Consider the following 27,480-nt stretch of genomic DNA (forward strand, 5'->3'; position numbering starts at 1 on the left):
TGAACCGGAAGTCATTTTGTTCCAATTGGGAGACAATATCATTTACCGCACTGAGGCAAACTGAACTTTGAGGGCTGTTTTTTGTGTGCGGCCGTGCACGCTTGTGCATGTTTTTCTATGCCCATGTACGGACTTCCGGTCCACAGGATACAGAGCAGCCAGTTATCTGGATCCTTTCAGAGCTGCTCACCTTGCCGGCTCAAGTGTTGCCATAGGAAATAGTATCCTGGCAACAGCACTAACCTGAGCAAAGACAAAGTAAGGTCATGTAGACAACAAGATGTGGTACAATGTTAGTGTATGAACAATTCATTTTCATAACCTCTGCTTGCAAGGACACTCATTACAATTCTGTCATAATATCCTTTCAGCATTATTATTCCGTATGACATTTAATATGAACTCACATTACATTTGCATGGCCCAATTTAACAGCCTTTTTGGTGCAGTCCATTATATATCCACATGTTTGGATGTAATGCGTAATGCCTATAATCTGCCTCTTTCTACCAGTGCACTATCAATAATTGCATGAAATAGTGCTCCCATTCCATCCCAATCCCAAAACCTCTGGGGATGTAACTGAACCTTTTGTTCAGGATTTCAACACCTATTGCTGAGGTAATAGCATTGTGTTGGCATGGAGTTACTTTAGTAAGGCACTGGACTGACAAATACATCCCTTTACGAGAAACCTCTCTCTTATGGAGCACATTTATGAAACATGCAATAAATGGAAATTCAGTTGCGTTTGAATTGCAATGCAGGAAACAGTAAGCTATGATATTTTGTAAGTATAAACCCAGGTTGCTGCTTTAGTATTTAGACTTCTCGGTTTCCTGTATGTGCATTCAGCTCATCTAATTCTCAAAATGTGCTGGGGCTGAAACTCTTTGTTGCTAATAGCCCTCATGAGCTGCCTGGATGCTGCCAGTGTTGCCATGGTGACCACCAGGATTGATAAAGGGGTTCAGATTCGTTGTGTTCTGTACATACAAGGTCTTTTGGACAGGGAACAGTGGCAAACATTATTTACCGGATTCACAGACGACTTAGCAATAATTAAAGGGGAACTTTCACATTTAACTCATTACAATGTGAAGGGTGCGTCCAAAAAACAGTCAGTTCTTTCGAAACTTTTTTTCCCAACCTGGCAGCACAGACTCTGACTGCTCTCTCAAAGAACTGTTGTAGCATTCACTAGCGTTATAATGTATGTAATGTATGTAGGGTTTGACTCTGTTACATTGAAAATTGGCTACTTTATACAATCACAGGATTGTGTGGACTAGTGAGACACATGTATATGAACATTATACAGCCATGCTAGCAGCTCTGCTAGGCTGTACCTAGACACAGTGAGTGGTAATCTGGGCTAAATGCTAATGTAAGTATGCTAACATGCTTGTTGTAATGTTTACCATGTAAATTTGGAGTTTTAGCAAACTAACTTTTGTCAATTAGCACTAAACACAAATTACAGATGAGGCTGGAGGGCATATCATTAGTTTTGAAAGTATTTGGGCATAAAACAAAGTATCGGACAAGTATTGGATGTTAGATGAGAAGTTAAGGGATCACAAAAGTGATACAAATTCTTTCGGAGGGGGGCATGAATATGTGTACAGAATTTCATGGCAATCCATCCAATAGTTGTTGAGATATTTCACTCAAGACCAGAAACACGGATGTTTGGACACTGGAGATAAAGTGAAATCACCAAAGTCATCTGGGGACCGTGAATGTCTGTGCAAAAGTTTGTGCCAATCCATCCAGCAGTTGTCAAGACATTTCACTAAAAGCCAAAAATGTCAACCTGTTCAAGGCACAAGAGGAAAAGTCAAGGGGTCACTACCATCAGAGGGATTCATCCTCTGGGGTTCATTAATGTCTGTACAAAACTTCACTGAAATCCACTAAATAGTTAAGATATTTCATTCAAGGCTCAAAACCTAAATGAGATCTTCTCTTCACAAAGCAGTATTCCATTTCTCCTCCATAATTTGCAGCCTTAAGACTCCCTTGTGACCACATTCAGCCTCTTTCAAGGTTCAACCTGATTTTATTGTACAAAATGTCCTATGCGCTGCAGTATTAAAACCCTTTGCATTCCATCAGTACCAAACCTGGTCATTAGCCTCCCCCAGTCCAGTCAACCCCTGGGGCTAGCATACGGTCTGAGTGGTAATACCCTCCAGGAAACCACTCTCAAGAGACTGCTGGCATTTAGCTATGACGCACAAACACAGCTGTAATCCACCATATCTGGCTTTTTGTCATTCAGGGGTAAAGGGGCCACACGGGGAGACCCTTTTTTCATAACACAGCGATCCTTTATCAACCCCAATCAGGAGGGAAAATGCAAGAAAAAGGAGAAGGTGTGTGTGTGAAAAAGAGAGAGACGCTGATAGTGTTTGTATTGATATGTGTAAGTGCTTATTTCAAATCAGTGAGAGACCATGTAATATCAACCTCTACAGTCCTCATCATCATTCCTGCTCCCTGTGCTGATTCTCTGAGTGGTCTGTGATTGCTTTAAATATGTTTTGACATTCAAGAGAAACTTTGCCGCCAGAAACAGACAAACCGGCGGTTTCAGCGTCTCAGAGTCTTGCTTTTGGATCTGTTACGCTCTGAAAGGCAGGAGTATCATTTGAGCTGAAGGACATGCTGTGCCACAGCTGAAAACAATGGATGTTGCTAATCTTCAGAGCTGAAGTTTTGTTACCCAGTAATGACTTGAAACCAGCACAGTTTTCTAACAAACACAGCACGACACTTCAACAGAACACAATGTTGAGACTGTCAGAAAGGTGCTAAAATCTGTGGTGGTTGCTGAGTCCTTTTCTTGGGTGTACCAAACTCCTTAAATATTAATACTGTACATTTTAAACTCATACTTTCAATATTAATGATGTGAATATAAAACCCATGCTCTGAATTTAACATACAGTATACAATAGACAGGCACAGATGAGTGAGTGAACCGCTGCACAACATGTTGACATGTTGCAGGGATACTAGTCGAAAGACATTGACTGGATGCAGGGATTTAATCCATGAAACAATCCTGTAATTGTGTAAGAGTCTGTCTAATCACTGCTTCTTTCCAGTATCTCAGATAAAATGTCACCTTACAATGTCATACAACTTTTAGGCGACAGATTGGCGATGCATAGACAGCCAAAGCTACTTTTACTTTCCCTGCTCTCCTCCACCTTTTCTTTTCTCCTTGTCGTATAATATTGTGTGCTCTGCAGAGAGCGTAGTTCCTCACAGCAGAATCACTGACAGTTTCAGGAATATGATGCAAGGTCTCTTATATTCAGTAAAGTTTGGTGTCATAATAATAATGACCATATTTTGTCATTCTGAAAAAATAGTGTTAAGTCAACATCATAATTCCTTAAAAATGGAAGTGGGAAACAGTTTTTCTTACCCCTCCACAGGGATGTCAGAGCACATTGTCAGCTGCAGAAGAAAACTAGCCAATTAGAAAATGGTAGAGATGTGTTGCTCAAGGACACATCAGCCGGGCGGATGTCTATGAACATTTCATGTTCTTGCATATTTCTTTACAATACTATTTTTTAAATCTTAAAGCAGCTATAGTCGATATTTTTATGAAACCAAAATCAAATGACAATGTGCTTGTTGCAGGATGTAGTCACAAATAAAAAAAAGAAAGAGTTGAAAGATTAGAGTTGAGGTGAGTCTACCACTGATAAAATCCCAAACTGTTATTCAGGGTTAACAAAAAAGATAGTAAAGTTAATCAAACCTTCTCCTTTTCATTGTATTTCCTTTCCTCAAGCTCATATAAGCTTAAATATTAACTTCAAGGAATGAAAACAATTGAGCGGTAACCTTGCTGCTGCTTTTCTCTCGATGATTATAATAATTTCATGTACTGCTGACAGTCATTAAGAATACATTACTGCCTGTGGAAAGAAATGGCGTCTTCCCTTCCTGCTCTTTCACTTCTCTTTGGGAGTTTAAAGACCTTCTCTTCTCTTCGCCTATCTTGAGGATTAGCATCTGCTGTTTCTATAGCAACAGTCTTGAATTAAGAGACCAGCCAGGACCTCGCTGTTACTGCCAGCAAGGTGCTAATTGATACTGGGTTTCATGTCTGGAGGGGTGGGGGGTTGAGATGAGAATTAGGAATTGTGTGTTTGTATGAGTGTGTGTGTGTGTGTGTGTGTGTGTGTGTGTGTGTTGGAGGGTGGGGGGTGGTTAGTCATCAACAGTTTTAGGATGTTATTAGCATTGGGACGTGTTTTTCACACACACACACACACACAGACACAGACACTGCCTCAGCATATAGTAATTATTGTGATTTTGATTGGATTTTAAGGCTGATGAGGAAGGAGAGGCTGTATCCTTATAGATATTAGTAATCATGCAATGGTTTAGGCTTCTTTACAGCTGCATATAAACTGTCTATATGTGTTTATGTGGGTATACAGTATGTGTGTGTGTAATTGGCAGCACAAGAGGCACCCCTTTTCTGCATGTTTTCCATTCTGTCTCTGTACCTGTCTGTCTTCTTGATCACTGATTGCAACTAACTGCAGGTCATGACATGAAAGAAACAAAAATAATAAGGGACCACTATGACTTATTTGGTATATTTTTGGAGTCACATTTCAGATGCTGCAAAATTAGCTCCAACATTAGCACTCTGAATTGTCAGCAGCAGACGGCGCAGACATTGCACGGATGACTTTTGGTGTGAAAATAAATTAGCACAAAATGTTCCACATAGCAAAAAAAAAAATCAGATGCCACAGAGACAACGGCGCACATCATGTGATGTGGTAACAAAAAAATGGCACCTACAGTAAAGCACCATTTGCACACAAGCTGATCTGCTCTCCAGCTGACCTCACAAAATGAGCAGCGCTCAACAAATGGATGATGTAAATCTCTTTTTGCTTATGCCTTGCAGCTGAATTACAGCACGATGGTTCAATTAAAACGCAGACCAAGAACTGATTATATGTAGAAGAGAGAAAGCAGAGTGGCAATGCTGCAGACAAAGCAAGCTAAACTAAATTTAACTGTTGAGAACATGTCCTATTTTTAAGGAGGCCACAATTATATTCTGGCCGCTGTCAAATGTGTTTGTTTTCTCATTACTCTACTTCATAGATCTTTTTTTCTCTTTGTAATGATTTGCCTTCCTGCAAAGCGTGAAAATAGAACAGAGAATTGCACCTTTAATTCTTAAGAGATTGCTGTTTTTGTACCTGCAAATCACGTCTATATTTAGAGAGCGAAATGCTTGCAAGAGGCTTTCATGTGGAATGGGCTCAAAATCCATTTCTCCATGTTCTGTCTCACTTTCACACTACATCAGTTGGTTGGTTAGTGATTTTACTTTTGAACTTTTATTTTTAAGTGCTGATTTGTTTTGTTCTGACTTGTCATATCACTGTCAGACAACTTGCCGGTTTGACTCTGCAGGGGAAGTTGTTTGTTCAGTTGCTTTGCATCATATTATTGCAAGACTTATAAGAATATGAGATTTAAAGTTGTATTTCACCATTATAATGTGCTTATCTGTCAACAATTGAGGACCAAAATCTTCATGTAATATATGTGTTTTATTAGAAATAAGTCACATTCATTTTGTGCTGTGAAAACTGTACATTTACAGGAGGTAAAACAGAACATAAAAAACAAAGTGGTGACAAGAAAATACAAATGGGTATTCAATACAAGTAACTCGAGGTATGAATAGGGTTGAGGGTAGGATAAAGGAATTTGAAGGGACAAGGGAATTAGCTGGTAGTACATACTGTTGAGTTACTGACAAGGTTATCAAAAACACGCTGTTACAGAAGACATGAGGTTCTATTACCCATCGCTACACAGCGGAGAGTAATAACAAATATCCTGAAGCACAGTTTAGAGATATTCATAGGCTATCATTCATTCTATATAATGTTTGCTTTATAGAAGTACAATTATCTACCTGTCACATAGAGCTCCAGATATGGAGTCTTGTGCTAACAAATCTCTAGTGAATAAATTCCTTGAATTACTAATACAGATTTGTCATACAATATTCTCATAAAGCATCTATATACTCTGTAAATATGAGGAAGATGGTATAAAAGTTTTGAAACATTGGTAAGAAAAGATTCTGCCTAAATCATAATATCAGTCTTGCTTGAGCATCAAGCACCCATCATATTGCACTATTTCTCACTGATGGCTGAAAACACAAATGTGTTGAAGTCTTGAGGACCTGACGCTGCACTGGAAGTCACATCAGCGCCAGGAGCCTCTGCTCGTTCCAAGAGTCCTGCAAGGCTGAGAAACAAAAGGGGCGATGATGAAAGGTCTCGCTGACCCCTTGAATCCACATGTATGACATGGAAGAGCCTGCATCTTGTGCCAGCTGAGAGGAGCGGTACCCCCCCCACCAATCTCCTCACATTTCCACTCAGCGTTTTCCCAGAGTGCACTGCTCTTCCTGCATGAGAGTCTGTGTTCATACTGGTGCTGGTGTTTTGGTATCGAAGCAGAATGCTGGAGACATGCTGGGTAACCACCACCTCCATCACCACTCAGTATGTTTGTCCCGATGCAGTCCACATGGGCTCACAACACATTAAAGATGCATTGAATCATTTGTTGGCGACTAGTGTTTTAGTGTCACAGCACAAAAACAATAAAACTTGTGCCTGACAGCCATGAAGGGGATGTAAACTCAAAATATATTCAATAAACTCAATAATAACAATAGCAATGATAATCACTGACAATAATCATTGGAATAATAATAACCATGGTGATAACGACAGTGAGAAGCACTATCAGCACGATTAAGCCTGCTCTTTAATAGAAGAGTCTCATTTTAGGCTTTTTGAAGCAGTTCCAGGTGTGAAGCAGTGCAAACACAGAAACAGAAAAAATTAAATAAGTGTGCCCATCTACCAAAGTGCAGAGTGTTGGACTCCAAGCATGAAACTGGTCCCTTATGCTCTCTTGCCTTGTCGTAGTTTGGAAGGTTAACTTGGCTGGAAGAGGAGCAGCCAAAGAGTTCCGGTTGTTCCTCCCGAGAAGCAGGGAGGACACACCGTGTTATATCATTTGATTTTTCTCCAAAGTTGAGTTGAAGGAAAAAAGAAGCACAGACATGTCGACCACATCTTCTGAACCCAGGCTGAAGGGTTCAGGGAACTCCCAGTGAAGCGTTAATGGGACCACAACCAGTCCTGGTCAATGGAAACCACTGATTGCTCCACTAACCCTTTGACCTTCAGAGCACTCTGAAAAGAGATGCTTTAAGTCCACACAGAGAAGCTACATTAAACATCCCATCATCACCACCTCCACTCCTCCACCACTCCTCCATCCTTCCTTCTCTCCCTTCCTTACTGCTCTGGCTGAGGGTTTGAAGACATTGATTCTGGGACCAATTTTCTCACTTTCTTGGTTTCCTCTACTCTATCCATACAGGATCCCATTCCCAAACCAAAAAAGGTGACCAAGGTGAAATCAGGTGGCTTCGCTAGCCCCCTTCCTCCCCCTCAGACCTCTGTCTGCAGGTCGATGATGTCCTGCCCCACCAGAGGGATGGTGGTGCTGGCCTTCTCCCACTCCACAGAGTGCAGCTCCAGAGGTGAGGCAGCTAGGGGCTCCAGGTCTTTACGCACCCAGGCAGGGGGTGACTGTGGTATTCCCCGCACTCCCTCCCACGGCCTCTCCAGAGGAGCCTGCTGTTTGTCCTGTTGAGGTATAAAGAGGAGCCACTTTAGAACTGGTGTCACCCGTCAGCCCTGAGCAATTCCAGATTTAATCAAAAGTGAAATGGGCTTCATTACATCAGAGGTGATTTTCTAATAATGAAAGTCATATTGTCATTTGGGGAAATTATTCCTCCTTGAGGCAAGTGTAATATTTGATGCCGTGCCTCGTCTATAGGCAGTAAAATTTGAGATTGTGAGTTTGTATATAAACACTCACACTGTGGTTCGTTTTGTCACTTCCTCCTGATGACACACTCCATCTCACAGACTGTAAGAAGGAAGGAAGAAAATACATCCTTATTCAAATGACCTCAAGAGAATGACAACCATAGTTCAATACACAAATCACTGGTTGTTTTATAAGGTCAAAGAATCTCTTAACAGTGGAACTGCCTCTGTTATGGTTTCTCTTTTTACTCTTTATCTGTTTTGTTCTTCATTTCCTGAAAATTATGGAAATGGATGATGAGTATAATAGCATGATGTGTTACCTTGCTGTCAGACGCAGGTGACTCTCTGTCTTTCTCAGCATGATGTAGCTTCCTGTTTAAGTCCTGGAACATGTTCTGGTGGCGTTTCTTTGTGTGCATTATTTTCTAGAGAAGACAAATAAAAAGATTTTAAACATTTTAATTTAATTTAATTCAAAATGAATGCTTGCTACAATACATTTCATATATATATATATCAATCATGTCATATATAATGTTTTCAATGACAGTCTCCAAATAATATTTACCTCAAAGTCCAACTCAGCATAACGGGATTTCTGTCTCTGCAAAGAAAAAGAAGGACGAAGAAAGTTGGTTTAGTTTCAGACTAATATTAGATGCAAAAGGATGCATAAAACAACTTTTCTGCAAGAGGTCACACTATTCCATCTCTTCTTACCTCCAAGGAGCTCATGGACAGTGTGGAGATGGTCTCACTCTTGGACATCATGGAGTTCATGGACTCGAAAGTGTTCTCCAGGCTGCTGTGGGTGATGTGAGACTCACTGGACATGTTGTGGATGTTCTGGATGGGGGAATCTCTCTCTGAATACGACACGCTGACCTGGTCGGGGTGGATTGACTTGATCCCGAAGGCAGCCTGGGGCTCGGCAAAGGGCCCGCTGAGGTGCATCAGTCGGGCCTGTGGCAGCTGCTCCACGTTGATGTTGTATTTTGTTGGGTCATCTTTGGGCTTGGACCTCAGGGTGGAGGTAGTGTTGGGCATGAGGACGTAACTGCTGCCGTCAGAGACGCTGCCCTCGGCATGAGCCCGAGCGAGATCGGCGTCCAACTGCTTGAAGAGCTCTCCCTCGCAGACGTACACGGGTTTCCCGCAGGATGGGTCGACTCCTCCCGCCAGGCGGCTCTTCTCCCTCTTCAGGGTGAGGGTGTGGCTGGAGTATTCAGGAACTGCCTGCATGTGGCTCTTGCTGGGGTTGGATGGCAGGGTGTGGAAATTGGAGCCCATGGGAAGAGGCAGCTGAGGAGGAGGCATCTTCTCTTCAGAGGAGCTCATCATTCCTTTTAAGAAAAATAGTGAGAGAGAGTTAAAACATAATAAAGAACCATGCCACCTCTGAAAAATTGGTTGAATGAATATATTGTCTTTTTATGCATGATCAGATGTTTTAAGTGCGAGGCGCACAGAAACAGAAATGCAAATGGGAAAATGGTTAAGAGAAAGAGAAAAAGGTTGATGCAAAAGAGGCTTACCTTGTCTGCTTGAATCTCCATCCTTTTCGTTATCAGACTGCTGATAAAAGAATAAAAAAGGTTCTATCAGTTCTTAATGTATGCACATATTCATTTAGGGATAAAATGCAAGAGGCACTCAAGACATTAAAAAGGCAATAAGCCAAGAAATTTACCATAAGCTGGGTGTGGCCATTGTGAAGGGAACTGCCAGAGTCTCCATTGCCGTCGTCCTTGCGGTCGACCACTCTGCACTTTACAGCTTCTTGAACCTAATGGACGGAGGGAAACATTCAGGAAATTGCATTCGAACCACAGCCTCAAGCAACAACTAAAGAAACTTTTTATTTTAATTCATGTAACTTTATCTCATCTAAATGTTTCTCCTTACCTCTCTACGCAGGATGCAGTGAACCATGACGATGATAAAACCCTCCAGAGAGTCGAAGACGGCAAAGAGGATCTGAAAGAGGGCAGAGCGGCGGTCGGTGATGGCCAGGACGGCGGACATCCAGGTGAGGGCCAAGAGGGGCAGAACCACGCAGGAGCTCCACAGAGATGCCCTGCAGGGTGAGAGAACAACAGATTAGACACAAAAGGCTCACACAGGCCGCAATGGACTTCTGTTTCTCTACTGGCAGAGCTCTATTCCCTCCTGTTGTTTGATTGTGAGGCTTGATATCAAAGCACATCATCAATATACCTGTAATGGCACTGATGAGGGCGATAAGTGCAATACTCTGGTGTACGGAGAAGATCAATAAGACCTACCCGGCTCTCTCCTTCAGCTTCACATCGGTGATGCCGTCCTTGGATACCAGCTTGTTGAAGACCAGAATACCAATGACCATGTTCACCTGTTTGCAAGAGAAAAAAAACATGGATGAGACAATGTAATTATGGGCAATGCATTTACAAACAGACTATGTATTGTGATGGATTGGGACATCAAAGTCAGAATACGTACCAAAACAACAGCTGCAGCAGGGCCAACAAAGGAGTAGAGGAGTCCACCCTCAAGAGACAGCCAGCAGCTAGAAAAGAGGAGGAGGAAGAATATTAATGCTTGAGCTAAGAGAAGAGGTTTTCAGAATAAATGCAGAGAGAAGAAAAGCCCAAACATGTCAGCCTGAGAGTAGACTTACTAGTTGACAGTGCCGTATCCCTTTGCTTTTGTGAAACCCACAGACACAGCCACCACCAATGCAGGAAGGCCTGCAAGATAGAAAATAAGCAAAGGGGGGGGAAGTTAGAGACTGAAATGATAAAAAAAATAAAAAAAACTTTTGAGAAAAGTGCTGCAGCAGAGGTGTGGGGGGAGGGGGGGCACAGACAAGAGACAGGTGCTCTTACCCCAGCCTAAGCATAAGAAACGCTTGCGGATGATGCGGTTGCGCAGACGACCAGTGACAGCCATGTAGGACTGCCAAGCTTCTGTCAGCACCCAGCAGAAAGAGGAGAGGAAAAAGAAGTGCAGGAGAGCAGCTACGAGAGTGCACACCACCTGTGGGAGGCCAGGAGGAAGAAGATGAGAAATCTGTGTCAGTGGCGCTGCTACTCCCAAAATCCCCAAAGCAGTGAGTTACAGAGAGGTTTAAAAGAGAGGTTAGGATTGGCTGAAAGCGTGCTTTACCTTGTTGCGAGCCTGAGTTTGTCCGACGAGAATGAGGGCATTGGAGCATATAATGGAGAGGCAGAAGTTGATGAGGATAACGGAGCGCTCGGAGCGGATGTACCTGGAGTTTTGAAAAGGGAGAAGAAAGGAGTGAGTTAAGGGATGAGTAGGTAGAGGAGCGAGAAACCAGAGCACACAGTGTGTAATGTTAGGAGCTGACATGGCCGGACTTTGCTTGTAGGGTTACTTACTTCCACACTGAGACGTAGATGATGATGAGGAGCAGCAGGGTGAGAGAGGAGACCCCACAGCCAACGATGAGAGTCACAGACGGGAGCAGTGCCTTGTCCATGATCTACAGAGGAGAGACAAGACCAAACATGCCTCTTAGAGCTGATTACAAACACACACACACACACACATTTCTGCAGAAACCAGCACTGAAATCCACACACACACACACACACACACACACACATATGCACGCACTAGTGAAGCCTCTGGGTGTACGCTATCTGGAATAGCAGACAGCTCCCTGTAGGCAAACAGTTGAATGGCACAATCAGGCCATGGCTGAGGCAAGGTGACCCCAAGGTGAACATGTCAGAAAGATGGAGCAGCAAACTAAACAAACGGCCAGGGTCACTGCATTTCTCCACTGAGCTTTTGAGTCAGCAAATGAGGCGAGGAGGATACTGCACACATATCTCCCTCAACTAAGCAAGGAGGGGGGGTTGTTCAATTCCCAGGGGCAGTTAAGGGGGGTTGCTGTGTTCAGCCAGTCGTTTGAGCCGCTACAGCAACCTTCAAATCATTGACAGACATCCTGAGCTCCTCCTTTTCTCTTCCCTTCAGCTGTGTTTCAGCATCTTCTCCCCATGTTGGCGTTTTTGTGCCAACCAGCAGCTCCTTGCCCATCCCTGCCGGAGTGAACAGGTGGACCATTATCACCTGCGCATTAATCTGCCACCACCTGCCCTTCTGATCTCTGACAGCAGCTTAGCGCCTGCCTCTGCCGGCGGCGGTGACCGCCCCATGTTTCAAACGGCCCTGGCGTCGAACCTCTGGTGGAAGAAACAGAGGAGGGATCGTCTTCCCTGCTGCTCATTCACCTGGAGGGCTGACGGGTCACTGCTGCACACACAAATCTCAGCTCCTTGAGACTTCACAAAGCCCTCGCTACATGGCTAACACGCCGACAAACCCCAAGCAGCTAATTGTATGATTTCACTGCGCCCATAATCTTTGTCCGTTTCACACCTACTCTGGTGGCTTTAATAAGGTCCTGAGTTAATATAACACCTCTGATCAAGTTGTCATCACCACAAAGCGTGTGAGCTGGATGAAAATCGTTTGCGCTACAGATGAAGAGACCCTCATTGACAAATGATGTGATTATATTTTTGATAATGTGTTGAGGGAGAAAAGGGCGAGAAAGGGCTAAGTGGCCGCAAAAGGTGAGTGAGAAAATGTCCTGAAATATAATAAATCTGCAGGTATCAAATTAGCACAGATAGAGGGGAAGAAATAGACACCGCTTTGGCCTTCATTTGATTTATGATGGCCATAAATTCTTACATTGCAAGCGTATGTGAAGCATTGCTTCTATAATACGTTTGCCATTGTTGATAGCGACTCACAATTTAAACTATACAATACTGAGCCTGGAAGGATTGTTCCTCTCCATCTCAATATGTGCTCCACATAGGCTTTTCTGATATCAAAGCACAGCTGGTGAAGTTCGGCCTACGGCAGCCAAAGACTAATTTAGTGTGGCAAATTTGTTTCAAAATCTATCCAGCTACATCAGAAGTGCCCCAAAACAGATGGCAGATAGCAGAGCGGTGAGCTGTCTCTTTGCTTCAGCCTTTACCGAATCTGGGGAAAGAAAAAATAACAAGGGCGATACAGTATGTTCTGCTCCCACTCTTCCCAATCTCTATATCTGGGTTGATGCTTGCACCATGGGCCTCTGAGTGAAATCCAGACAGCCAGTTTGACCTAAATATGAAGCACGTCTCCTGTCTGTCCTTGACCGAATCACATGTTCTCATTTTGAATCAATCTGAAGCAGGTGAAGGACGAAAAATATTCAGAGAAACCCCTAAACCAATACACCTTTTCTTCTGTTTTTTTTTTTTAATTGATTACCCCAGCGGTCAAGGGCAACTGCTGTACTAACTATGTGGGCTGCTCCCACTGGACCATCATGTTTCCAACACACATGATGCTACAGCACTCCTGAAATCAGACCATATCGAATGAGAGCTAACACACTGCAGTATCTGGCTGTTTTTCACATCTCCTCACTCCCTCTCGCTGGTGCTCCTCATACGGCTCGCAGGAAGACGTTATTGAAAATGTCCATGGCACACATCAAAGGATGGATGGAGAGGCGGGCGGGGGGAGAGAGGAGGAACCATCAATGCATGACCAGACGTCTGTCTCTCATTGGTCTGCCTCTCTGGCATTTTCAGACTTGCTGCTGAGGCCGAAGAGGAAGGAGGAGGAGGAGGATGAGGAAGGGGGGGGGGGGTGTAATCGAGAATTCAGAGATATTGGCAGACGGAATGATTGCCGCAGCTGCCTTTTTACTGTTGCTGGAGGTTGAAAGGAGAGAGGGGGGGGGGGGGGGGGGGGGGGGGGGGGGTATGTGCAGCCTATAACAAATATGGGAGGTGCTGTGCAGAGTGGCAACAACAAGACAAATCAAACCTTGGATGTAAACAACAGGTTGGGGGGAAAGAAAAAGACGAGACTGAATGTGTTTAGCAACAGAAAAACACTGCAGTCCAGATTCATGAGCTGTTTTGCCACTGACTGAACACTCAATGAATTAGGAAATCAACTAAATGCACATTTAAAATATACATTTCCTCAAACTAATAGACATCTGTTGATTGTTTTTTGTGTGCAGCAGCAGGCAGATGCACAGCAGAGATGGACAGGCCATTTCCTCTGTCCTGGGGGGCTGTTCAGAGAATAGAGGAGGGGGCTGTGGGTGTGTATGTGTGTTTTTTTCTCCTCAGCATCTCAGTTATCAAAAAATCACACAGGCCGAGTTTGCGCTGCAGAAGCCGTTACCACGGCAACTGGCGAGCGAGCTGCAGCTTTGGAGGCAACACGGTCTACAGGGGGAAATTATACATTGTCTTTGCGCATGAAATGCAAGGAGACGTAATGACAAATTTCGGTAATAAAAGCACAAGTTCCCCTGCACTAACTCTGTTTACTGACATGCATTATTAAGAAAGCATGCAGAATCGGAAAATTAGATGCAAAGCCAGATCACACAATAATCAAAAAGTCATGTTGAGTGTTTGAATTCATAATTTTGAATTGATGTTTCTTAATGTTCATGCAAGCAACTGCATGAGCGATAACATTTATTTTGTCAATAATGCAGCAGATTTCAAGCAAATGAGCATCAAATTAAGAAGCTCGTGCAAAATTCGACATGCCAATATGCAACTCATAATGTTTTCATTTTAAAAGCTAAATGCATATCAACATGTTGCGCGGTTATTTCCCCTCAATAAAAAAACAGGCTGTAATTCTCCGATCAGCGGCACCTGCACGGAGACAAAGAGGTGCTGGCAGGCAGCGCTACAGCAAAACGCTCGAAAACAACAAGTACTAGACGTCCACACTGCACCGCATTCACACACTGCACGAAACATTTAAAAGGAATGGTGGATTCAAAAACACAAGCACAGACTGTGGAAGAGACAGAAGACTTACCGAGTCGAAGTTGAAGCGCGCTAAAATGGCGAAGGTGGAGAGGCTGTCACACACGCATTTGGTTCTGTATGAATGAACGGGGACCGCTCTGCAGCTCCGAGCAGACCAAGACCCGAGCAGAGAGGAACTGCACAAGGAAGGAGAGAGGAAGGCAGCGACGGGTTAGGAGAGGAGAGATCTGACAAACCTCTCGTGTGAATGTCTCTTTATGACATTTTCACCATATATATATATATATATATATATATATATATGAAATATACAGTGGTGAAAGATTCTATTTATGGTAAACCCATCAGGATTACATTTAAAATATCCCAATCCAGACAAATACCCATTGTTTTACATTTTATGTAACATTTAAACACTGAAACATTAGTGACCCACTGTGAGAATAATACATATTATTTCACATAACATGAGGTGCTCAGTTGCATCTCAGGAAAGCCTTGATGATGGCTTTTACATTTATAAGATTAATAGCCATCTGTGTCATGATTAATGATGATAGGCCTTCATAAATCTCATTATTAGCACAGTCTGTATCATTTCTTGTTATAGGCAGTCTTTCCTCAGTAGACATGATGTTATTGGTAACACTTGGCCAGTGCACTGGGGACAAAGGACAACATGTTCCCTCTTTTGAAAAAGAAGGAGGGAATGTGAGGAGAATCTGAATTATGACTACTTCTCCATAGTGAGGACATCTACACTCCAACTGATTTTTGTTTGTATTTATGCCATCTAAAACTGAATAAAAGCGATATTTGACTAAATATATGTTCGATATCTGTCAGAATTATCCTCACTTATACTGTGCCAGGCTGAATCAGACAAAAACTGCATACATTACATTAGGAACAGAAAGTAAAATCAATAAATGAGTGCTTCATTAAGGCCATCTTTCAAATGAGATGCACTTTTCTGTCTTATGACTTCTACAAATCACTGAATCTACAGTGTTTTGCTCACATCTTGTTCTGGGACATTTTCCAGACAAATTTAAGATCTTTGTGTGTAAGCAGCATCAGCAGCAGATGCCAGAGCGGAGAGGAAGGCAATGAGCAGCACCCTCAGGCTCTGACTGACTGACTGGTGAATACAGAGGGGCATCATAGCCAGCAGGTCCAGCCTGGCACAGAGTGTCATAGGCTGATGGCCGTGGGGCAAAATCCTCATGCCAGTTCACTGGAATGGCATCTGAGCAGGCTTGGCTGCACAGTTTAATGTGTGCTATGTTCTAGTTGTCATATCATGCAGATGGGGTAAATGCTGTGCAAAGTGTGCCCCCCAAAAAGCATGTGTGGCCCTGTAATTTGTTTCCTATCTTTTTGTTTTCATGTCACAAAAAGCTGCAGAGCATTTTTATCTGTCTCCATCTGGGGAAAGTTCATTGACGGAGGAGCTAATGGATCACTTCCTGTGATCAGACATATGCAGCTCTGCAAACATGCATTGACCCCAAACTCTGCCATCAGCCAGAGCTTCCTCCTCTGCCATTTCCACTATCTCTATCCTCCCATTAATCACATCCGCTGTCAAAAATGAATCTCATTTGACTAGAGGCACATCGCCCTCCCCCCGAAAGTATAAGAGTTAATTACATTTTCTTCGATTCATTTTTGCTTTTGCTTATGCATTGACTCTGGTTGTTATGGCTTATGTGAAAAGGTGTGGGGGGTATCTGGATGCGGGTGCATTTTCATTTCTTATCTGTCCTCCACAAGTGTACAAATCTATCTAAATGCAAATGGTCCACCTGTGTATTCTTCAGGAGGGCAGAGTGAGCCCGGGGCTGATTGATCCAGGCCAGGCCACCAGGAGCTCCTTTCATAAGTCATTCACATGCATCTAAGCATCTTTAAAAACTCCCACGTGCCACAGCCATTAACCTCGGCAGTGACATATGAACATGACTTCGAGGCGAGGGAGGGAGAACTGCCATTGTCTTTAGACTGACACTCTGCGGTGTGACCTATAGGGACGCTGCAATGCATTTACTCACTGGTGTATGTAATGAGGTTAGAAGTGTTGCCTGTATGTTTTTCCCTCCTCAGGATGTGGTTCATTTAAAGCGACGCAGAAGACTGTTAGATCGAAGTGAAGTGTCACTCAACTAGAACCACTGAGGATCAATAAGGTTGTCATTTCTTAATTCTGTGTGTACTAAGTATGTCAGACAGTTAGTCTGATGCTTCTGGCTGGGGGACATTATTGCTCTCTCTCTCTGGTGAGTGTAGGTCTAGGGGGGTTGAATGTTCATATGCGGTGACTGATGCATGACTGAAAGTACCTCGGCTACAAAACGAGGAGATAAACAACAACAAGCGTCAGATCAGCTGACAAGGCCACCCAGAAAATAGATGGGTGATGGTTAGACGCACATGTAAGTAGAAAAACAACTGCGGTCAACACTTACGTTTCGCTTTCGTCCCATGAGAGGCATGTCTCATTCATGGTGCCCTGCAAAAGAGAGGCAGATGGAGAAGTCAGTGTGAGGAATCTCAGCAGAAAAGAGAAATGTGTAGGTTGGGACGGCGTACTATAAACGTGTGAGATGCAACAGCTTGCTGACAGCCACCTGCCCACATTTCTCGCCACTCTCCCCCGTAATACATGCACCAAACTAAAAACAGCTTCGTATCAGCTGCAGAGACTAATTACTGCGCGTGATTTCTCATCGTCATCAGCTGACCGCTTGGTGCTGCTGTGATCTTTGCCAGGTTTCAACTGACACAAGTATAAGTAAAAGTCACAGTGTCACTGCAAATGTCAACAAAATGTCAGGCTCTGTGTACTGCGGTGAGCAAACACCCAGAGGGGGGTTGATATTTTTCGTAAGGCTCCATTAGATGGGGACACCATTAGGGACTTACATTGTGGAGGTGGGGAAACTCGATCTCAACGGGGGATGATAGGAGAGTCGGGGTGGGCTTGACAATCACTGTCACCACCTTGGAGTTGAGGAGGGTGGTGTTACTGTGGAGAAACAGAAAATTACACAGTCAGTTCGTCCACATGAGACATTAAAGTAGAATAAATATGGCCAAAAAATTAGACAAATTGTAAATGAAAATGAGAATATAGGAGTAGTGAGTCTTTCAACAAGGGGCGCCATCTTGTGACAACATGAAGGAGGGCCAGCTACATATGTATAAAAGCAGAGAAATTGTATTACCTCTGGAAGGACATAATAGAAGCAAGGTTTCTGTAGAGGACGATGCCAGTCACAAAAGCATCGTTGCCATCTGTAAAGAACAAAATGCCTCTTAGACTCAAATTCACTGCACAACACTGAATGCATTGGTTGATCTAGAAAATCATGTTTGTATGATCTTACCAGCCTGTTCAATGGACAGAGCATCACGGGACACTGAGATCTTCTCCTCAGAGGTCCTGACCCAGTCCAGCATGCCCCTCCAGCCCTTCACAGGGAAGGTAAAGTTGGAGCTGGTAGTTGTCGGGCGCTTGTGGATGCTTAGCACTGAGAAAGACAAAGATTGAGAGACACAGGGTTTGTTAGTGAACAGCACTTAGAGGTCATCGACTTGTACACAGTCTTTTTCTACACTGTGTTGGTCGTCTAATGCCAAGGACATTTTGGTTTCATGTGTCATGTGTGTCTGAGTGAAGCATCATCATTCATCACTAAATCCTGTGAGAACGTCACCTTCACTGAGCCAAAACGGTCACACAAGTCACAGAGTGATGATGAGTGTGGAGTTTACAGTTATTCTTACAGTATTTGACAGATTGAGTTTGAGTAAAAGACACATATGTGTTATGCCAAATACACTTGCAACAACATCTTGGAGATGTCACATGTGGTATGGTATATCTGATGGACTCTGTCAAAGTGATAACTGATGCATTCTGCTGCTGCTGCTGATGTGGACTCAGATGCACAAGCGAGATTAAGATTGATGCACTCTCCGGCTGTAGAGAGGACAAATCGTCCTGACTAGACATGAGCAGAGAGCAGCTGGCAGAGGAAATTAGGGCTCACCTAAATTCTCCGTGACTTCATAAATGTCCTGAAAGCCGCTCATTTGCATACCGATCATGTTTACAAAGTCCTCGACAAGGCGGAGGAACTCCTTAATGTTGGCGCCCATCTGGATAAAAGAAGAAAAAGGAAGAGAAATGGGGGAAGAGTTAGAAACAGGGAAAATAGGGGAAAAGGGCAGGGGCATATTCATGTAGTTTCATTACATGCAATTTACGAAATGAGTATAATTGAGCACTTGGGTTAGGCCATCGTTTATTGATTACATGCCATCTAGATTTCCTGTTCTAATGTCAGTCCAGGTTGTACTTATTCTTCCCGAGCGCTCAGCAGTGGAGTGAAAAAAAGAAGGAAAAAATACACTTCTTGCTGCTATGCAACCTCAGAACTTCCTTAAGGCCATAAATGGGCAGGCTGTTGATTCATAGTCAGGTTTTTCTGTCCTCTCGCTCGGTGGGAGGGAGGGCTGTCTGAATTGCGTGTCTCTGACGCAGAACTGCAGCGATGTGGGCGCAAGGTGTGTGCTTGTATGCAATGTGCTGTGTACGTCCCCTTACAACTGCCATCAGTATGTAGGATGGCATAGACACTCACAGACTGCAAAGTGGGCGTAGTGATTCTCCCTGATTCAGTCTCACTCTTTCTCTCTCTCGCCGTCACCCTGAAGTGTTCTCTTTCTCTTGTCGCAGTGGCCTTCATTCAATTCGCCATGTAGTTTTCAATTTGTGCACAAATATGTGTTCACGCTCTGCAGTTGCCTAACTTTTCTACACTTTCTCGTCTTTCTCAGGGAACTCGGTTTAGCAGGAACTGTTTCTTCTCTCACTCTGGCAGGAACACTGATTTCATGTGTCATGAAAATGGGAAACAAGTACATCAACAGGTGGTCAAATGAGTCAAAGCTTTCTTTGGTCAGTTGTAAGAATATTTTATGAACAGATCTGAAAAAAGGGGGTTGGACTATATGATAAGTCTGTTCTGAGATCAATTTAGCTCTTGGTGTCATACTCTTCTTCCATTCTAATCCAATGTTTGGGTGACTAAAAGGGCATTTGGGAGTGTTAATCAGTGCATGATACTCTACCCCCCCCTTTATTTTCACATTTTTCACACTAACTTCTTATACGCACCCTGACATATCTCTTCCTGAATTTGTCCTGCACACACTCATCCCATCACAAGAATGTTAGCATAACAGACTTATTTTCTCCCCTGCTCATATCCACTCATACATACACCCTCTTATCACGTACCAGCTGTGCCTCTTCCCATTTGTCACGGTGTTCCTCCTTCAATAAGTTGCTGATGGTCTGGACGTAGTTCTGCAGATCATTAAATAGAGGCATAGGTGTAAGAAGATACCAATTCTGGCTTAATTAGAAACTATTTTTGGTCAGAGGAGCACAAAAGAATATGCACATATGCAACACAAGAATAAACTGCTCCTTTCAGCTGTTAACTAATAAGATATTAAGCTCACCTCGACATCAGCGTTGCTCAATCTCAGCCTGGTTCCCTTGTACAGCTCAGTGGTGTTCTTCAGGACTTCCATGACGGCCAAGAGGTCGCCGCTGTACTTGGCCCCTTCATCGGAGGAGAATCTCAAGCGTGAAATCACCTCGGCGACCCCGTCCACGCTCTGCCCCATCTGCGCTTTGGAGATGTAGTCCTTCGACTGCAGAAGAAGAGTCGAGAGGTTAATCTGAATCTTTGACTTTTGTTGGTTCGACTTCACTACTGGGAAATTAGCCATATGAGGACACAATAGATGAGGCATTTAGCATTCTAATTAGGACACATTTCAGGGCTTACCAGCATCTGAATGGTCTCATAGTTCTTGGAAACACACTTGATGTGAGTTGGGCTCTCCCAGGAGGCCAGACCTACAGCGTCCAGGGTGCACCGGCGCAGAGTCAGACCTGTTAATGAGAGAGCGTGCATACTTGTAGTTAGCATGATGGGGGATGATAAACAGTCAAACATGCCCAAGGAGAACAGACAAAGCATGTCGCTGTCCTCACTGTCACTGTACCTGAGGCATCAGCAGGGCAGACAACGGCAGCCATGTCTCCAGCGGGGGTTTTCTTCCACACAACATCTCCAGTGATCTGCTCAGGGCAGATCTCATGGGGCTCTATAAAGTTACAAGGATAAGTAGAAGGGTAAATAATCTCTTTCCTTACTGAATAGTATTGTAGTGTGGCTACTGCCATCCATTGCAATGGAGTCACTAACCAGGGCATCTCTTCTCATTGCAACGCCTCGACTCTCCCTTATCACCGGGGCAAGGTTCTCCACCAAAGAAAGGCCCTTCACAGACTCTCTGTCTCTGCTGGATGCCTCCACCGCAAGTCTTGCTGCAGCTACCCCAAGAGCTCCATGCATGCCAGCGTCCATCAACTACAGACAGAGAATATTTCACATCATTAACTCTGGATTAACTCTGTGATATGTCTAATTCTTGTCTTTTATCTGGATAGTGAATCTTGGATATAGGAATTTAGTTTCATTTTTTTTACCGGGGCAATCTTTCAGGAAGCAGTTGGCTGTTTCTTTCCAGCTGCCGTGGCACTCGGAGCCCCCGTAGGATGGACCGTTGCACTCCCGCGTTCTCTGCATGGTGCCGTTGGAGCAGGAAGCAGAGCATGTACTCCAGCCAGACCACTCATTCCAGGATCCATCCACTAGAGGGTGGCAGAGGAACAGATACACAAGAAAATTGTAGTGAGTGCAAGGACAAGACAGACCCTCAAGCCACAGGCATCACAGCAGACTCACTGATGCTAGAAACATTTCACATGACCTACTTCAGCTGACTTTAAGTGAAACACAAAGTTGGAGCTCGGTTATCTGTCCTTCAAGCATGACTGTATGTGCCACTCAACCTCTAAGATCCACTGTCCTCAAAACTGAAATCAAGTTTATGTCATTATGGATATTATAAGTATTGTTTAATGCACTTGACTTAGCTGAGAAGACCATTTTGAAGCTACTCTAAAAACTCTATTTTGGGCAAAATAAATTGATCACTATTGCAATTAAATGCTGCTTTGTAAGATGGTAAAATAGATTGAATAAAGTGCATCGTCTTAAAAAAGTTAGATTGGTCAAAATAACATTTACAATCTATCGTGCTAAATTGGCTGTTAAGGTTGACTCAATTTTCTAAGCCTTTCAATTTCAAATGAAATGTGTAATCATCTCTCAATAATGACTTTGCCCAACAGCCCATCCTCTGTTCCAGATGTAATCTTGTGATTCAGCTGGGGCTCATAGAGACATCTGCTGATGGTAACATGCAACTGCAACACGGAAATATACTGCTGGATTTATAAAGATATCCCTTTTTGAATAAAAGAACACATGTGATAATGATAACCACCAAATCTGGTGTGGAAAAAGTGGAAAAACAACAAACTGTACAAAGTGCAGCTGTGACTTTGAAACCTTTCAGTGCAGGAGTAGGTGGCAGAATACGAAAGAACGAAGCCTCTAATACATTGAGTGACCATGAGCACAGTATGAGTCACTGGCAATTATTATACAGCCACTGACTAATGCCCACAGAGGCTTTTATTCTGTGGATGTGTCAGATGTAATGTCAACCCGCCACTACAGTTGCTGTTTGTGATGGTGGTGATGCCAATAAGTGGCTTAATTAGCTCTCATACATGAATCAGTGAATCAGTTAGCTGAAGGGTCAAGTATGGTAGTATGAGAACAAACTTGCCCATAGAACCCAAGTGTTTGTCATTTTTAGGTAATACAATCTGGTTTTACATGTATCTTTTCATTCAACATCCTGTATATCATCAAATCTAAATCAGCAGTGAATTTTTTTTTTTTAAGTCTTAAGATCCCTGTCTCACCTGGGCAGACAGCAATGTTGCAGAACTTGGTTTGTCTTGTAGGGCCGCGGCAAGGCTCTCCTCCATTCTGGGGCATCTTGCAGGTGCGGGTACGGTCACGATATCCACGGCCGCATGTGGATGAGCACAGGCTCCAGGGGGTCCACTCATACCAAGCACCATCCACTACACAGAGAGATATTTTGATGAAATAGTTTGTTTAAGAAAATGTGCAACTGGTATTTTGAATTCACTTGAGGTTTCACAGGCTACGCACTCCAGCCACATTTTGTAAACTGTCCACCAGGTGGGGCAGTCCTCCACACAATCCCTAAGCCACAGCAGTAAATGTGCAAACTATTAGGGAAATTTACTTGATAGTGAATTGCAGCCTCTTTTCCACAATCCAAATCTCAGTCGTTTTCCTGCTTCTCTTTATCTACTTTGCCTTTGTGACTGCTGTTGTATAAAGGGGAATCATTATGGGATAATGGCTTTTCCCTCTATTGTGTACTTCAAAAAGACCAAGTGTCCCTAAAATTTCCTACATCACACTCACTTTTTCTCTTTTCTGCACCTGTCACGCTCACATATGAGGAGAGGAGTCAGGAACTCACCGGGGCAGACGGCTGTGTTGTTGCAGGGCCGGTTCTCACGCAGGGGTCCAGTGCACTGGGTGGTGAAGGAGGAAGTAGCACAGACGCGAGTACGGCTCTGCCAGCCCTCTCCACAGGTTACTGAGCATCCACTCCAGGAGGACCACTCGTCTGTCTTAGCATCTACTGTGGAAAAAAACATTAGAATTAGAGAGGTCAGTACACCAGGCCCATGGAAAGATTAGGATAGTACTTTGTTGCACTTTGGTCCACCTTTAGCTTCTGTGGTTGAGTGCAGATATTTTGACTTTTTTGCAGTAAGCCAGTGTATTTTTTAAATTCACACATGCAAAATCTGCTTTATGTACAGATAAATAACCCCTAACTACATCACAGTGTGTAAAATGTCCATTATCTAGACCTTCCTATCGCACCTGTTTGGGTTGCAACAACTCCATGGTTAGAATCATCAGCATTGTCTCTCTTCAAACCGACGATGGCTCGCAGACCCTGGCTCCTGTTGCGCTCTTTGCCTGAGAGAATTTGAAAATTGCATGATTATTGCCTTCAATCTGAGCCACCTGCAGCTGAGTGCTCCCACCTAACTGACTAAGTGACAGGTGGGCTTACCAATGCAGGGCTGAGGGTTGCAGGCTCGCCCTTCTTCAACTGTTCCCTCACACACACCATCCTCGGGCTGGCAGGTTCGGCTGCGCACCTGGACTCCACCACCACACTCCTGGCTGCACACTGACCAGCGGCCCCAACCAGCCCAACCCTCTGCAGGAAGAGATAAGAAAAGGAAGATGCTGAGTAAGGTTATTGTTGCAAGAAATTTCAGTTAAGTTGGGTAAAACTTGGTATTCCCACTTTATTTGCACATAATAAGTAAATAAAAGCATGACTCAACAACCCCCCCCCCGCCCCCATTTAAACGTCATCTATACAAGAACAGGAAGTGAGTAATATTTGTTTTATGTGCAGAGAATGAGCAAGGACGATTCTTTGTGAGCAGAACCGAGCACTCAAGCCGGCAGATATTCCATTTGAAATGGTGATTGTTTGCTTTTAACCACTTGGTGTGAACCACGGCAGAGAGGTGTGTGAGGCCGACTGGCACGTTGCTATGACAACGACAAGTACTTCACATCGATTTCCGCTGCTAGCTGACTGTGAGGTCTTTGTGCTCTTTTCTACACCCCCCCCCCACCAAAACCTAATGCACAAACATGTCCTCTGTCTCTCCCCAAAAACCAGACTCCTTGCCAATCATTAAACCTAACATGCCTGCCTAAGACAAAATGGAGAGCTGGTGATGTGTGCGCTTCAGGCAGTCTTGCCAATGAGGCTGTAAGGTGCAATGGCAAATTACTCTAACACCTTTGATTTACTTCTCATTACTTTGTGGCAGCGGAGTGCACATCCTTTGACTGCTCTGCAGACATGGATCATTACCCTTAGCAGCTCCTAAGACACAAGACGCTGAGTGATAGACCGCCTGCAGAGCTGTGGGGTCCTGGAGAACATGCACCCCCACCATCAACAGTCTAGCCTCGTGGATGTCATTACAAAACACAACAAACGCAGGGAAACATTGCTTGTTTCTTTTGAGGCAAATGTTTAGATAAACCTCTTGAGATCATTGTTTTTCTTTCACTTTCTTTCACATTTTAAAAAGTTTACTCTCTCAAACCAAACATGTTACAAACTTACTGATAATCTCAGCATCGCGTCCGTTGTCTCTGGAAACAGGAGTGCATTTTTCAACGTAGACACCGCCCCTGTAGCAGCTTCCTGGCTTCCTCTTTGGGGCCTCCCAGCACTGGCAGGGTGTGTTCATGATGCCACAGGGATAGTCATGGGTGCTACTGGACAGGCACTTCTCCAGCCACTGGCACAGCATCTGGCAGGCAGGCATACTCGGGTTCCTCTTCCCAACGACCAGAAACTCAGCCTTGAACTCACTGACATCATTCTGCCCCTCAACAATCTCTAGGCCGTTTCTTGGGGCCACTTTGCGGATCTGAAGGAATTGCTTGCTGGACTCCAGGTAGGTGACAGTGGTTGATGCATCGCACAGCCGGACCACCTCGTCGAAGCTCTCCATGCCCAGGTAGGTGCGGGAGGTCTCGATGAAGGAGTCGAACTGGAAGGTCCTGATCTGGCGGGGCACGCAGGAGTCGGTGGGCTTGGTGATTTTCATGTAGACATTGTAGCGGCGAGGATCAGGGTTCTGCAGGGTCCAGGAGCATGGTGTGGAGTGCAGGGTCGTCGTAGAGGAGAATACACCGAAGAAGCGGCTCTGTTCCAAGGTGGCGCAGGTGGCAGAGGCTGGGCCGGAGGGAGTGCAGGAGGTCAAACCGAAGAAGAGCAGTATGAGGGCCACAAAGGGGCAGGTAAGAGCTGACCACGTCATGGTGTCGTTCTTGTTTCTGCGATTGTTGGTTTAACCAGGTTTTTTTCTTTGACTTCTTTGTTGCAAGTTACTGCACTTGTTTCAGATCTGTTGACTTATCAATGAAACCCCTCTGAAGAATTGTTGGATTTGCAGGTTTTAGTGCATCAGACAGCCTGTCATGTCTGTGAGGGAGCTGCACAGAAACAGGGGATGAAAAAATAGAAAGAAATGATGCATTATGCTCCAACATCTAAATAATCAGAACAAAACACCAGATATCAGTATGCAGGATAAGAGCTTTCTCCAAATGAAATGCATTTTTTTCTCAATATTTATGAGATGCATTTTAATTGGACCCATTGTCAAACAGATGCATCAGGGATTTGCCTCTGATCAGTATCATAGTGTTTCAGGGCAGATCCAATGATCTAAAATGCCCAGTTCTTCGGGACATAATTGCTCTGGCACTGCAATTACAGTCCTTCACAGCAGGCTGGTATCTCCAAGCTCTTGCTCTTTCCTCCCACACAATGAACTGAACTGCGAACATGTGCGTCAGTCTGACGTCCATAGAAGCATTGCCACTGGCAACCACAGACGCTTATGAGTTCTGCTATTTGTGCAATGCATTTCTTCTATTGAGCGGTAAACAAGAGAAATGGTTTGTCTGTGTCCATGGCAAAGTGTGATTACATACCGCTGTGGCATCTCAGAAATTGCTTTGGGAATATTTCCTGCATAACATACCTGAGTATAGCGTGAAATTAAATATGCACATAGAGTGACAAATGACAGTCTTGCATATTAATGCAAATGCATGCATGGTAAGGAATGTGCATCACTAAAACCTACTCAAATTATACCTTTTTATGCTACTCTGCAGAGGGGCTGCATGCATTCAAATGATGCATCCACAATCATTTTTACTTTAGCTGTCCCCATGTTACTCATCTTACAAAATATGTAGAGATTTGTAGAGACTCTGACCTTTGCCATTGGACAACTAACCCTGCCCAGAGAAAATGCAGAGTCAATATCAAGGTCTCTGTACACAAGTGGACCAGCTGAAATAATGGGAGATGCTCCCTGGAGCACAGACAAGAGGAGGAAACACTGTTGCTCTGCAACTTCTTTCATGCGCGTTCAGAGTTATTCTTCTGCCTTCTAATGTTTTCCTATTCTTTCCTTTGTCATTTATTACTGTCAGTAGAACAGATCAAGGACACCACCTGCTGCTAATTAGAATACAGAGGTATGATCAGGAATAGGATGATGTCTGTATGAAGAAAGCCTAACGTCTTATTTAAGGCTTAGCAATAAATGCCTGTATTTTCTGTATGTGACTGAGAGGTTAATCTTAAAGATGGGGCAATGCAGAGACAGAGCAGGAAAATTGATGCCTATAGCGACATTCACTTTGAGAAGCACCTGCACTTTTCAGGCAGAGAACTCATAATTACGTTCCTCGTATCTCTTTTCACATCTCTCTGTCTCCCTCTCACCCCACCCTCCCCTCTCCTCTTTGTGAGCAACACAGCAAAGACCTCGGCTTTGTGTCGATGGGTGTCTCTCTCCCGCCTCCAAACAACCGGAAGCTCCATGAATGGACATCTGATGAGGCACGCAGTGAAAAGAAAGAGGTCCAGCTGTCGTAGGAGAACTCTACATGGTCTCTCACTCCCCCCTCCCCGACCTTTCTGTCCCTTTCTCTTCTCGTCCATTTGCTGTCGTCAACAACATTTCTGCAAAGCAGGCAGCCTAAAGAGTTTGGTGTTATAGAGACAGAGTTTATATTTTTGCAGATCTGTGTGAAAAACTGTAAAGA

General features: G+C 43.9%; 1 protein-coding gene across 1 annotated transcript; it reads right to left on the minus strand.

The window, feature by feature from the left end:
• Nucleotides 1–7,547: 7,547 nt before the first annotated feature.
• On the minus strand, nt 7,548–25,673 carry LOC139298625 (adhesion G protein-coupled receptor B1-like). The gene is made up of 31 exons (XM_070921310.1): nt 24,971–25,673; nt 23,888–24,037; nt 23,692–23,790; nt 23,279–23,443; nt 22,683–22,847; nt 21,333–21,497; nt 21,049–21,213; nt 20,846–20,947; nt 20,626–20,732; nt 20,294–20,488; nt 20,067–20,135; nt 18,814–18,922; nt 18,148–18,291; nt 17,986–18,055; nt 17,684–17,786; nt 17,227–17,270; nt 14,808–14,934; nt 11,318–11,421; nt 11,085–11,187; nt 10,805–10,955; nt 10,597–10,666; nt 10,419–10,485; nt 10,223–10,308; nt 9,843–10,014; nt 9,628–9,723; nt 9,473–9,512; nt 8,658–9,280; nt 8,506–8,541; nt 8,258–8,362; nt 7,984–8,034; nt 7,548–7,745 (listed from the first exon to the last, which is right to left on the minus strand). The coding sequence occupies exons 1-31, from the start codon at nt 25,671–25,673 to the stop codon at nt 7,548–7,550; spliced, it is 4,584 nt and encodes a 1,527-aa protein (XP_070777411.1).
• Between the last annotated feature and the right edge of the window lie 1,807 nt (nt 25,674–27,480).

Source organism: Enoplosus armatus, chromosome 16 (assembly GCF_043641665.1).
Source record: "Enoplosus armatus isolate fEnoArm2 chromosome 16, fEnoArm2.hap1, whole genome shotgun sequence".
NCBI classification, from domain to species: Eukaryota; Metazoa; Chordata; class Actinopteri; order Centrarchiformes; family Enoplosidae; genus Enoplosus; species Enoplosus armatus.